Genomic DNA, 13,402 nt, shown 5'->3' with positions numbered 1-13,402 from the left:
GTATTGATTGGATTGGAAGAAATTTCAGTACTCAACAAGTCACAGATTAATAAGCATCGTTTCTTAATATTTTTAAAAAAGTTTTTATAATGTCTCAAAAAATTTGTTGGTCATGCAGCCTTTATTACAAGGAAAAAAGTGAATTTGTGAAACATATGAAAAAGCATTGTATGTTTTGTGATGTTTTATGTGAAAGTGTAAACGATTTAGAATTGCACTTAGAGAACCATCATGGAGATGAGCATGTAATGAAACAAAATCGTGATCAACAACAAGAAAAACTAAAGCAGCAGCATGAAAATAAATCAGCTGTGAAGGTGGAAAAGTTTTGTGGTGATTGTGATAAAATTGTGAATAATATACGATCACACGTTCGTAGCGAAGAACATCGATCCACCGTGAGAAAAAATCTGGATTCTGACATAAAAATTGTTAAAAGTGCATTTAACAAAAATATACTCAGCTATGAGATACAAAACAATAAAGACATTTTGTACCCGATCGATTTTCTTAATGCTTCAAAAGAATTAATAATTAAAACCTTGAAAAATGAGTTAAACGGTAAAACGCTCATAAAATTTAATATGGAACTCCAAGGACTATATGTGAAACCAAACAATGAAAAAGATGGACCTTCAACTTCCAAAGAGTTAACTATTGAAAATATATTTAATCATATTTCAAAAACAACGCTATTAACCCTGGGAGATGATTTGGAAGAGGTCGTTTTCAACCACTGTGTGGAAATTATGGCTAAATCAGAAGAGTTCCAAGAAAGAGGCTCTAATTGGGCCCTGGAGAAACTTTTAAAACTTGACATAAATGTGTTGAGGGCCAACTTAACACGTGGCTCACATTATATTCCAACTCCGAAATCATTAAGCAACAAGAAGGGTGCGTGCCTTAACATCAAAAACTATGATGACTTTTGTTTTAAGTGGTGTATGGTTGTTGCATTGGGAGAAACTGCATATGGAGATCCGAGTATAACCTCTTCATATAACGTAGACATACACCAAGATGTCATTATTCTGCAGTCTGGAATATCGCTAAATTTCGAACAATTAAATTTCCCATTGGGTCTTAAATATATAAAAAAATTTGAAATGAACAACCCAGAGATCAGCGTAAATGTTTTCGGTTATGAAAACAAGTCGGTCGTTGGTCCATATTACTTAACAAAGGAGACGAAAAGCAATCACATTAATTTAATATTGCTGCACAATGAAGAAAATTTTCATTACATTTTGGTTATGGATATGTCTTGGTAATTAAAAACAAAACTTATCAATCAAAACCATATCATAATAATCATGTATTTGTTCTTTTTTTCAGTCTTATGCGGTCTCAATTCACAAGTCATAAGGAGAAAGGTTATTTTTGTTTTGGATGCCTGCAATGTTTCCACGATGAAAATAAATGTATGACTCACAAAAAGCAGTGTGGAAAAGTAGTCTGTGCCCTGCCGAACAAAAAAGAAGCCGTACTAAAGTTCGTCAATCACAAGAAAAAGGATAAGGTGCCTTTCGTTATTTATGCTGACTCCGAAAGTGTACTGGAAGACGTGCAGGAAGATGAGAACAATGGGGCGAGTAAAAAAACGGAAAAGGTAAAGAAGCATATTCCATGTGCTTTTAGTTATTTTATTAAATGTAGTTTTAATGAAAATTTAAATAAGTTATTTATATATAGTGGTCCCGACGCAGCAAATGTTTTTCTGAAAGAACTAATTCAGGATTGTAAATTTTTGTATGATAGTTACCTAACCAAAACGAAACCTATGAATACTCTAACCCCCGAAGAAGAGACAGCCTTTCTTAGGGATATCAATTGTCGTATATGTGGCGACATTTTAGGTAACGATAGGGTGAAAGATCATTGTCACTTAACGGGGCAATATCGAGGTGCGGTACATAACCATTGCAATCTGCAATATCATCTACCTAAATTTATTCCAATATATTTCCACAATTTTTCTTCGTACGACTGTCACCTCTTCTTTAAAGAGTTAGTTGAATTTGGAGGTGAAATAAGAGTCATACCTCAAAACAAAGAAAAATATATTTCAATGTCTTATTTCATTAATATGGATAACGAGTCAACCGACTCTAGTTCTTTAAAAAGTACAGTTGTTGTAGGAGAAGAAGAAGATTCGAGTGAGGAAGATGATGAGGAATTCCAGCAAGAAGAGGAAAGTGAGGGCAAAAAAGAGAAGAAAAAGAAAATGAATAGATTAGAGCATCGTTTCTTAGATAGTTTTCGATTTATGCCTACTAGTTTGGATAAATTAGCAAGGAATTTATCTCGAGATTCTTTTGTTGCTGTCAGATCTCATTTTCCTGATGATGAAGCATTCGAACTTATGACTAGGAAAGGAGTATTTCCCTACGAATATATTTCATCATTTGAAAAATTGAAGGAGAAACAACTTCCCCCTATAGACCAATTTTATAATAAGTTGACAGATACTGAATGCTCGTCAGACGATTATAGGCATGCAACAAATGTTTGGTCACATTTTCGATGTCAAACTATGCAAGACTACATGGATTTGTACTTAAAAGCTGATGTCTTGCTTTTAGCAGACGTATTTGAAAATTTCAGGAGCTTATGTATGCGAATTCACGAACTGGACCCTTGTCAATATCTCACAGCACCATCTCTATCTTGGGATGCAATGCTACTATGTACTAAAGTCGAACTTGAGCTACTCAGAGATATAGACATGTACAATTTCTGCAAAAATGGTATTCGGGGAGGGCTTACCCAGTGCTCAAACAGACACTCGGTAGCAAATAATGAAGATGCTCCCAATTATAATAGTGCCAAACCAGAGGTAAATATCTATTATTTGGATGTAAATAATTTATATGGTACAGTTATGACTGAGTGTCTCCCTGAAAAAGATTTTAGATGGGTGGAGGGTTATGAAATGGAGAAATTCAATGATCCAGCTGTAATATTATCTATTCCTGACAACGCTCCTACTGGTTTTATTTTAGAGGTTGATATTGAATATCCACCGCACCTTCACGACAAACATAACGATTTACCTTTTTTGGCGGAGAAAAAGTGTGTTGAGGGCTCAAAAACTGAAAAACTGATTGCAGATTTTACTGACAAAACATCATACACCATACACTACAAATTACTTAAGCAATCTCTGAAACATGGACTAATTCTTAAGAAAGTCCATAGAGTTTTGGCTTTCACACAAAGCGCTTGGTTAGCTCCTTACATACTGAAGAATAATGAACATAGGGAAAAGGCTGAAAATGCCTTTGAAAAAGATTTTTTTAAATTATTGAATAACTCTTCATTCGGTAAGACAATGGAGAATATCGACAAAAGAAAAACTGTGAAAATTGTGACAATGTGGGTAGATGAGGCAAACCAAAGAAGAAGGAATGTTGCTAGTAAATTAATCTCGAAGCCAAATTTTCACAGCCTTTCGATATTCTCCGAAAATATGGTTGCTATTCAAATTAGGAATGTCAGAGTAAAATATGATAGACCATTGTACTTAGGGTTCTGCATATTAGATTTATCAAAGTGGGTGATGTATGATTTTCTGTATGATTTTCTAAAAGTGAAATTTGGTGAGGATTTTATTCTAAATTATATGGATACAGATTCGTTCATATTAACATTTTACGGACGGAATTTGTATTCCGAATTATCTTTAGATGAAATATTGGCTAGATTTGACACCTCAGGGTTTTCAAAAGAAAATAAATATAAACTTCCTCTAATTAATAAGAAAAAACTTGGCATGATGAAAGATGAGAATGACGGAAAAACAATGGTTGAATTTGTAGGCCTTCGTCCTAAAATGTATGCCATCAATGTAGTTGATAGCGAAGAAGTAAAAAAATCTAAGGGAGTTAAAAAGTCGGTCCTAAAAAAGTATACTATAGATAAATATCGAGAATGTCTTTATAACAAAAAGGTTTTTTACGGTACCATGTTTTCGTTTAGGTCAAGACAGCATACAATATATACAGACAAAATTACTAAAATATCGTTAAGCCATCAAGATGATAAACGATTTATTCTAGAGGATGGTATTCACACCTTTGCTTGGGGCCACTATAGATTAAATAACCTTCATGAAACAAATGTAAATAACTCAAATGAATCTGTCTCAATGGACTTGGATTAAAATATAAATTTAATTATGATTTAAGTTTCAATATATAGATAAAAGAGCATAGTAATAATATTAATTTAATTGTCTTTACTCACTATAAATGTCATCATATTAATATTTTCTCGCAACACAAAATGTTTAATTTTTAAGTAAATATAAGTGTATTATATTTTAACTAGTCTTTAACTATTCTTATTATAAAATAAAACAAAATATTTTTGTTTATAAATTTATGTAAAATGCGTTTTATTGAAATATTCTTGCAAAGGTGAGTATAAAATAGATTATACTACTTTTCGCACAATTCCTGTTAATGGAACGTACTCGACCAGACGATCATGTATAATTAAACAGTACGCAGAAGTGTTTTGTGGAATTGGTTTATTGGTTTCAAATTGGATTTTTAAATCGATTGGTCCATTCTTAACAGCTTCGTTTTGATTGCTAATGTCAATAACGGCAATGGGCTTGTCTTTAAAACTTGCATATGTAAGAATTGGTTGTGGCTCCCTCATGTAATATGATTGTTGAAACTTTGTATACATGTCATATAGTACTGCATAGCCATTTTCTTCGAACTTTACATTCAAATCATCGTAAGGATAGGTTTCAGAGTTCAAGTGAACTTTGATGTTTTTAAGTTCGCAATGTTCCAGCTTGTTGTCTTTTTCAAATATCAAAGCAACATATCGTGGTCTTTCATGATTGACAGACAATTTAACACTCCAACTGTGTTGTCTTCCACCAGCAAAAGTTGGATTAAAGTAGCAGTCCCAGCTGCGGAATGCTAAAGGCAACGCTTTTCCATCCTTAATAGTTTTCAAGAAGCTGATTTTTCTATAGTCTGATAATTGAATGTGTTGTACTTTCCATACAACATTTGTTATGGTGAGTTTAATTTCCTCCGTATCCATGGTTGAATAACACACATTTTTATCGTTGGCACTACGCAAAAGAATCAAGTCGTGCTTGCTGTTGCAAATTACTTTATCAAAGTCCTCTGCGAACCCTAGTAGACGGTTTAAGGGTACACAAAAATTAAAGTATCCTACTGATAAATCATTATCAGCTTTCCATCCCGCTTTGCTCATAACCTTACTTTCGGATTCGCTTAGAGAAATCCAATTTTTAATTTCTGTAGTTATTCCTAGATAACGAGTACGATCAATTTCAACTCCATTTAGTTCATAGCGAATTTCATCAAACATGTATCCCACACAATTATTTCTCAGTCTTGCATTTTGCGATACTTCTCCCTTGCTATTTTTCAAATTTCCTTCAATGAATAGATAACTCTCCGATGGAAGTATGTAAAGATCCTGATTTTGTATACTTATCCGAATTTCATCATTATTTTTAAATGATTGAATATATGGAACATAGCTGTGGTAGTCTCTCTTTACAATATTCTCATCTGAGAATGGACGCTCATTAATGTTAAGTATTTCAGACATTTGGTTTGACTTTAAGCTTAATAAGTTTTAAAAACTCTTTATTTTCCTTTGAAATTGTAGGTCTTGTCGGTTTGACAACTTTGTGTTGAATGTGTCTTGGTATTTGTTTATGATTGTATTTATTGTAGATAATCATGATTGCATTGGTCTTATATGAATACGTAGCGTGATTTCTTCTTCTCTAAAATTTATAAAGCGACCTTCTTGATCTACTATCTTTATCTCCAGACGACCGATTTCTTTGACGTTCACTGGTAAATAAATGAGATTCATTGGTCTCTCTACCAATTTATATCCCGGAGGAACATTAAGAGCAAATTCATGTAGAATATGCGTTGGCGACCCATTCATGAATGATCCAGTTACAATATTGCAGTGTATTTGTATGGCATTAACCTTTAAAATGTCGACTTGAAGGTTTGAAGTATGTTTTTTCCCAGATTCTAAGATTTTTTCGGTAAAACCAAAAAGCTTGCCTATAGATTTTTCTTTATCAAAGTAAATAGGATCATGAGAAGACATGATTTCTACTTTTAGCGTATTATTATTCGCCTTAATTTCAATGGATCTATTCTCGTGGATAGTTTTATATTCCGTTTCCAAGTAATTCGCAATATCTTGCAATTCATAGGATCCTATAGGTATTTTTATAATATTGTCTCCAATATGAAAGAGATTGTTATCATTATCCACATTGGGTATTGAATTGTATGATTGGAAATCTATTAGGCAACACTCATAACTACTATTTCCCAATTCAATTGGGGGTAAATATGTTGAATGTAGAATTGGAGATTTACCGGACACAGTAAACGTTCTTGACATTGCAAAATTCTTTGTCGTAATAATTGAAACACAAAATATGCATACGTATATATGGGTTTTTATTTATTTAAATATATGCTTGTATATATATGTATATCTACATATTAAGATTATATGATATGATTCTTATCTATCCATGAATTATGTTTGTCTGAGAATCCCAGCCACTTAACCAAGACTTTATTACCTTTTGTTTTTAAAATTTTCTCAACTAAATACGTGTTGGGATATTTTGTGGGTAAAAGTTCTTCTTTGTAGAAACATCCTTGGATGGGATTTCCTTCATAGTCTTCTAATAAATAAGTAGCGGGGTTTGTTATTCTTATTGTTCTTATCTTGAATATTTCCGTAGTCCAATTTGGCGTGTATCCCTTTTCAAATTGATGTTTATATTTGCTAATGCGTACATGATCACCCACACGAAAGTTTTGTCTCCTAAAAATTTTTAAGTGGTTATAAGCAGATTGCAACAATGCCTTCTCATTCGATGAATTTACTTGAATAGGGGCCATTTTTATTGTTCGATGAGGTGTTTTATTGTATTGTTTAACCAATTCTCTATAAACATCAATCCATAGATAATTCCCATTATAACTGAACTCCTTCCACATTAGCGACTTCAAAGTTCTATTAAAACGCTCAACAATTGAGGCCTTCAATACACTATATGTGGAGTAGTGGTTTATGGAATATTTCTGCATTAGTTTTTTAAAATCTGTGTTGAAAAATTCTTTTCCATCATCGGTTTGCAAATTTTTTGGAATTCTTCCTCTTTGTAAGATTTTTTCAAAAGCCATAGAAACATCCGTTGCCGTTTTTGTTTTAAGGGCTTCACACCATGCGAATTTCGAAAATGTATCGATGACAGTTAACAAAAATCGGAACCCCTTGTTTGCTTTTGAGTAACTGCCCATTTCAACTAAATCTGCTTGCCAGAGATCATCAATACCCTTTGTAATAACCCTTCGTCTTGGAAAGTTTTTTCGTGCTTGATGATGAAGTTCATTTACCAAACCCCGCTTTTCCATTGTTTTATTCGGTATGATATATTAAAGCTGGTGAGTTGAATGGAGCTTGCGATAAGGCTTTAAATATTTCGTTTTGTGAACGTTTGAGTTGTGATATTTCTTCTCTTAGGAAGGTGCACTCTTGAATGAAATTTTTCTTTAAAATTTCTTGAATGTGCTTGATTTGCGTATGTACGTATGCTTGGTTGACCGCATCCGCTCCTTCTGCTGGAGATGCAACATTCCTAATCTTTTTATTTTGCACGTTAAGGTTGTTATCTTCATCAATATTGACTCCCAATAATCTCGAAACATTTTCTCTCACTGCTATTGATTGATTTTTTTGATTGTAATGATGTCCAAACTTGTCAACAGTCATATGTTGTATGCTCCTTGAGAGTATTATTTAATATATTATATTTCCTTCTCGCAGTTCCTCGATAATAGAAACAATTTCATTAGTATGGTTATTGTTTCCGGCTTGTTGTGATGCCAACAACAGCTTTAATCGTTCTATCAATTCGTTGGGATCGTCCCAGTATATATAGTTGGGTTTACCAGGATTTATTGTCAGTAAGCCTTTGCCGCTGTGAGTATCCTCTATTATATTTTTTATTATTTTCTTATATTTTTGTCCCCTGTTGGACTTTGTTCGTCCATTAGATTCATAGTTTATTTTATGCGCATTTGTGTCTAATAATATTGTTTTGTAAATATCGAGTTCTGTATGATCATAGTTCTTGGGGTCTTGATAAAACAACAGTTCAAACAAACCGGGTGTTAATGCCCAATTTTTATTTCCAATCATAATCTTTTCATTGCTTATTTTGAGTGGTTGGTCCCCAAATCTCCATTCTCCATTGTTATCTTTGTGTGGACCATAGACTACATCTAGTTTTTTAATTTTCTTCAAGAATGATAGATTCATAGGTTCCTCATTGTTGGAATAAAATTTGTCGTCGTCTTGTGATGTATTAAAGGAATCGAAATTTTGTGTGTAATCTACTTTATGCTTTAACCCCTCCAATGCATTGGAATCTAACTTAACATCTGGTTTATAATTCTTAAGGGGTGTACTTGTAATAATAGAATCTCTGTACATTTCCATTTTCTCTTTCTTAGGCATAATCATTTTGGAAGTATTTTCAGTTGAAAGCTTTAGTAGTTTGTTTATTGGCTCCGTTATTGGTTTGAAAGTATTTTTCAATTCTGTAGTTTTAGCTTCTTCACCCATTTTAATGCTTTGAAATTTCTTTTTCAAGACATTTCTGGACTTAACAAGCCGTTTCAGCATTTCCTCCTCCATGGCTGTAGGTGCACTAATATAAATTAACATTTGCAAATACATTAAATAATATTAAGGTTGAATAAATATATGAAAGCCTTTTCTGTATCTTCCAGAGTGAATTTCGTCATCCTTGGAAATCGTTAGAAATCCATACTTTTCCTTCCAGCATTCATGACAAATTTTTTTGAAATCTTCAAAACTAATGTCACATCCGACGTGATCATTAAATATATGTCTTAAATTCAGATCATCTTGTTTAAACACGATTATAAAATTCGCATTATCACGCAATAAATGTTTTGGTATACGTGTGTATGTTTGACACAAATAAAACGAATCAACATTCTTATGTCGCCCCATACTGAAGTAATTTTTAATGTTGTTTTGTTTATCGCATGCAACATCATCAAAAATCATGATTGAGTTTGGCTTTATTTCGTCCGTTTGTATAACATCGTCATTGTTATTAAATGTATACAATCTCATCCCCTTTATAGTGGATATCAGTTTCTTTAGGTACTCATATTTTGTCTGATACAGCGATTTTGAGTAAATGTAAACATTTTCAAATTTTAATCCATTGGGGCTTTCTATCAAACTAAGCATCACATTAGTCTTTCCACAATTTGATGGTCCTACTATTAAGGCTCGTATAGAATCAGGCAGCAAAGTACTATGTCGGGGGGTCTTTCTTTGCATAAAATCCACATTTTGAACAATTATTTTAGCTTGTTGTTCCAGTAATCTCATGATTTAAACTAATGAGTAGTTTTAAGAAAACATTCATATTTATAATATAATCAAATATCGATATTTCTTTCGTTCAGCGTCCCGCTAAAAAGTATAAAATGATTGTTTACAACACGAAGCGATTTATTAGAAAGAAACACGTTCAAGGAGGAGGACTGGTAAATAAGTTGATTAACTCTTTACCCGTTGAACTTCATTTACCAGGATATCAATTTTGTGGACCTGGAACAAAGCTAGAAAAACGTATTCAAAGAGGAGATCAAGGTATTAATCCATTAGATGCAGCGTGTAGAGCACACGATATTGCCTATTCACAAAATAAAGATATTGAACAACGTCACATTGCTGATCGTGAACTAACTGAACGGGCTTGGGAGCGAGTAAAATCGAAAAATAGTAACATTGGAGAAAAAATTAGCGCATATCTTGTAACTAACATAATGAAGGCTAAGACAAAGCTAGGCATGGGTAATAAAAACCCCAAACAAATATTGGGTCAACAACTTTTTAAAAACGCTTTAAAAAAAGCTACAAGTTCCCTTAAAAGCAAAAAACCAACTGATATTGATGAAGCCATAAAAATAGCCAGACATGAAATACAAAAGACGTTTCGAGGAAAAAAATCAAAGGTCGCTATACCGCGAGTAATAAGCGTGCCCAAAAGAGGTGGATTTCTTCCTCTCATTCCCATTCTAACTGGATTAGGAGCATTGGGAGCCTTAGCATCGGGTAGTTCAGCAATTACCAATGCCGTTTTAAATGCAAAAAAAGCCAAACAAGAGTTGGATGAACAAACCAGACATAACAAAACAATAGAAGCTATAGCTATGGGTAAAGGTCTCTATCTCAAACCATATAAAAAGGGCTATGGAATTTATGTTGATGAAAATAAAACTCCAAAAAACTAATTAAGCAGCTACCCAAAGGTCCTCTAACCGATGTAAATATTAGTTTTTTTGGGAAAAAATATATACCTCACTTTAGAGGTGTTTATATGCGTGATAATCTACCTAAGAAACCACATCGAATTGAATGTGGTATCATAAATTTGGATGTTAGCAGTGGACCTGGCACGCATTGGGTGGCATATAATAAAATCAATAATAATATCGACTATTACGACAGTTTCGGTAATCTTCAACCCCCGATAGAAGTTTTACGCTATTTGGGACCAGCTATTACATACAATTATAAAAGAGATCAACGATTTCATACATACAATTGTGGACATCTTTGTTTAAAGTTTTTATTGGACATGAACAAAATTTTATAAATACTCCAACATCGATGATATCCTCTCCATTCAAATTCAACTTTCCAAAGAAGATGATTGAAATCAATAGATCGGATATTGCACTGGTTGATTTTCAATATTGCCATGGAAACCACAAGAGTATTTTCGTGAAGGAACTATCATTTATGTGTGGTGCTTCTGTTGTTCCAGATTATTTTTTGTTTCGCCCACCTTTTAATATAAAAGAACTTACTGGGGAAGCATGCAGAACAAATGCCTACACCAAGACACATGTGAATGGCTTAGATTGGACGGATGGAGAAAAAAATTATAATGATGTCGAGAAAGCTCTTACACCATTGAACAATTATCAATATATTTTTGTCGTTGGACAAGAAAAGAAAATCTTTTTACAGAAATATATTCATTCTACCATTATAAATTTAGAAAATAATATGAAACTTCGAGCTTGCCAAAATTATTTTACAAACTGTCCTATACATTTGGACACTAGATTTAAATGTGCCATAAATAATATATTTAAGATATTTGTATTCATTGAACAAAACTGGAAAGAACTTGGCTACATACTAGACGATGAAATTAATAAAGTTAATAAATAAAAACAAGCAACTGTATTATTTGCATAAAACTTTATTTAAAGCATTAAAGGTAATGAAAGTGAACAATAATAAGAAAATGGTTGAACATTTACTCGCTCCACGACCACAAACATCTACACCAATTTCAGAAGGCGTACAATTCCAATTTTTTGAAATAGTTGGGACATTAGTTGTTTCACGCCCTTCCAGCAATGGGCAACGATATGTCAACCTTGAATGCTCAGTAACAGGACAATCAGTTTGATCCCAACTATGAATGTTTACTTTACAAAAATAACATCTGGTAATATCTCCTACTCCAGTATAATAAAGTCCTACTGCAGCCATTGTCTTGGGATCTGGATAATTTAAAGGCCAGCGAGCAAAGGTTTTTAAGCGTTCGTCTTCCTTATTAAGAAGAGACATCTTCCTTTCTAAAGCTTCACTAATAAACTGAAATATTTCTCTGTACACATTAAAATGAAAACAGCTTGCAATTTTTAGTTTCAAACAAAATATTTATTTACTTTTCAGTTTATGTTAAATATGGTTGATAAAAATAATCTGGCTGATCCAAATGTTTTAATTCTAGTTTGTAAAGACTCTTTCCGCTTCCATCTTTCAACACAGTTTTCGTCACAGAATAACCCCCACCAGCTATTTCTTTTATGTATTCATCCGCCAGCGAGAGGAATCTTGACGGCAAATAGAGGATAGCATCATTAATTTTCAGCACAATTCTTTCCCCATATTTTGTATTTGTTCTAAAGGCGCCATGGATGTTGTATTCTTTGTTATCCTCCATTTCTTTCAAAGTTATTATTTTTTTATAACTGAAAGAATTGAATAAGTTTATTAAATCTGCGTTCGCCATAATATCACTTTCAATGTTTAATTTTATACTGTGAGCCTTACTTGAAATTGTCTTCTATATATACGAATATTTAACGCGAATTTCACAATATTACAGAGTTACTAGAGTTTTTAATTTTGAGCATAATTAAGCATGTTCTCATTCATGCTCCAATCTATCGTTGAAGCAGAATTTGTCATGAAACTCTGCAACAACGCTTCCCCCCAAATTCTCATATCCATTTCACAGAAATCCAATTGTTAGTTAATGTAAACAATGGTGTTTCCTTCTTCAAATCCCTTCAATCTTCAATACCGAATTGATGCAGGGTTTGTCATGAAACTCTTTCAGTTTCAATTCTCTCAAATTGCTACATAATGTAAACAAATTCTTCATCGACAAAACTATCAAAAAGCGATCGATATAATGTATCAAAATGCCTGTCCACACAAGAAGAATTTGCTTTGATTGGCTACAGCAGCATTTTTTTAGTGTGTATATGCTACAACATTAATTGGTGGTTAGATGTCGCCTATATCGTTTCGAGGGAAATGACTGGAGAGCCATCTGGACAAAATAATAGAACACACATCTTCTTGTTGACTATGATACTAACCAAATTTGTCTCTGCTATATTCACTTCTCATATGGTGGATCTCTCTAGCCCCATTCGATATGATCATATTTCAATAGTTTTGGAGTGTGTCTATGCTACAACATAATTTATGGATAGTATGGATGGAACTCACCGTTAGATGTCGCCTATATCGTTTCGAGGGAAATGACTGAACATTTTTGAGTCGCTAAAATTATAGACAAATTAAAACAAGTACAACGAAAAGTTAGTTTTGTCTTTTTATCTCATCATGTTTTGCATAGCCAACATGCTGATTTTCGTGTTCAACCCACTCGACTTCGTTATCGTTTTTCTTAAAACCCCTGAAATATCAATAATTGCAGCATATTTGTCAATTGAAACTCTTCTATAATATATCACATTTATTGAAGTCGATTTCTTGAAATATATGTTTTCAAATAAATTAATAAGCACATTTGACTGCAGTAATCAGCATGTTGACTATATAAAAGCATTCTGAGAGCCATCTAGATAAAATGATTTTCTTCGATACTTACCTCTTTCAGATGTGTTTCTGCTATATTCACTTCTCACATGGTGAATCTCTTTAGCCCCACTCGATATGATCATAATACATTTTTTTTTTTCGGAGGGTGTCTCTG

The 13,402-nt window shown here is 33.0% G+C and overlaps 2 protein-coding genes across 10 annotated transcripts in view; one reads left to right on the top strand and one right to left on the bottom strand.

Moving 5' to 3' along the window:
• Window positions 1–13,402, bottom strand: part of LOC101893112 (dystrophin, isoforms A/C/F/G/H) — a 752,562-nt gene that overhangs the window by 57,287 nt on the left and 681,873 nt on the right. The gene's annotated exons all lie outside the window — the stretch shown is intronic.
• LOC131802751 (uncharacterized) lies at window positions 1,132–4,296 on the top strand. Its single transcript, XM_059123290.1, has 2 exons — window positions 1,132–1,267; window positions 1,336–4,296. The coding sequence occupies exons 1-2, from the start codon at window positions 1,254–1,256 to the stop codon at window positions 4,160–4,162; spliced, it is 2,841 nt and encodes a 946-aa protein (XP_058979273.1). The 5' UTR covers window positions 1,132–1,253; the 3' UTR covers window positions 4,163–4,296.

Source organism: Musca domestica, unplaced genomic scaffold, assembly GCF_030504385.1.
Source record: "Musca domestica strain aabys unplaced genomic scaffold, Musca_domestica.polishedcontigs.V.1.1 24, whole genome shotgun sequence".
Classification (NCBI taxonomy): domain Eukaryota; kingdom Metazoa; phylum Arthropoda; class Insecta; order Diptera; family Muscidae; genus Musca; species Musca domestica.
The sequence above is the reverse complement of the archived record's forward strand: the minus strand, read 5'-3'. Positions and strand labels throughout refer to the sequence as shown.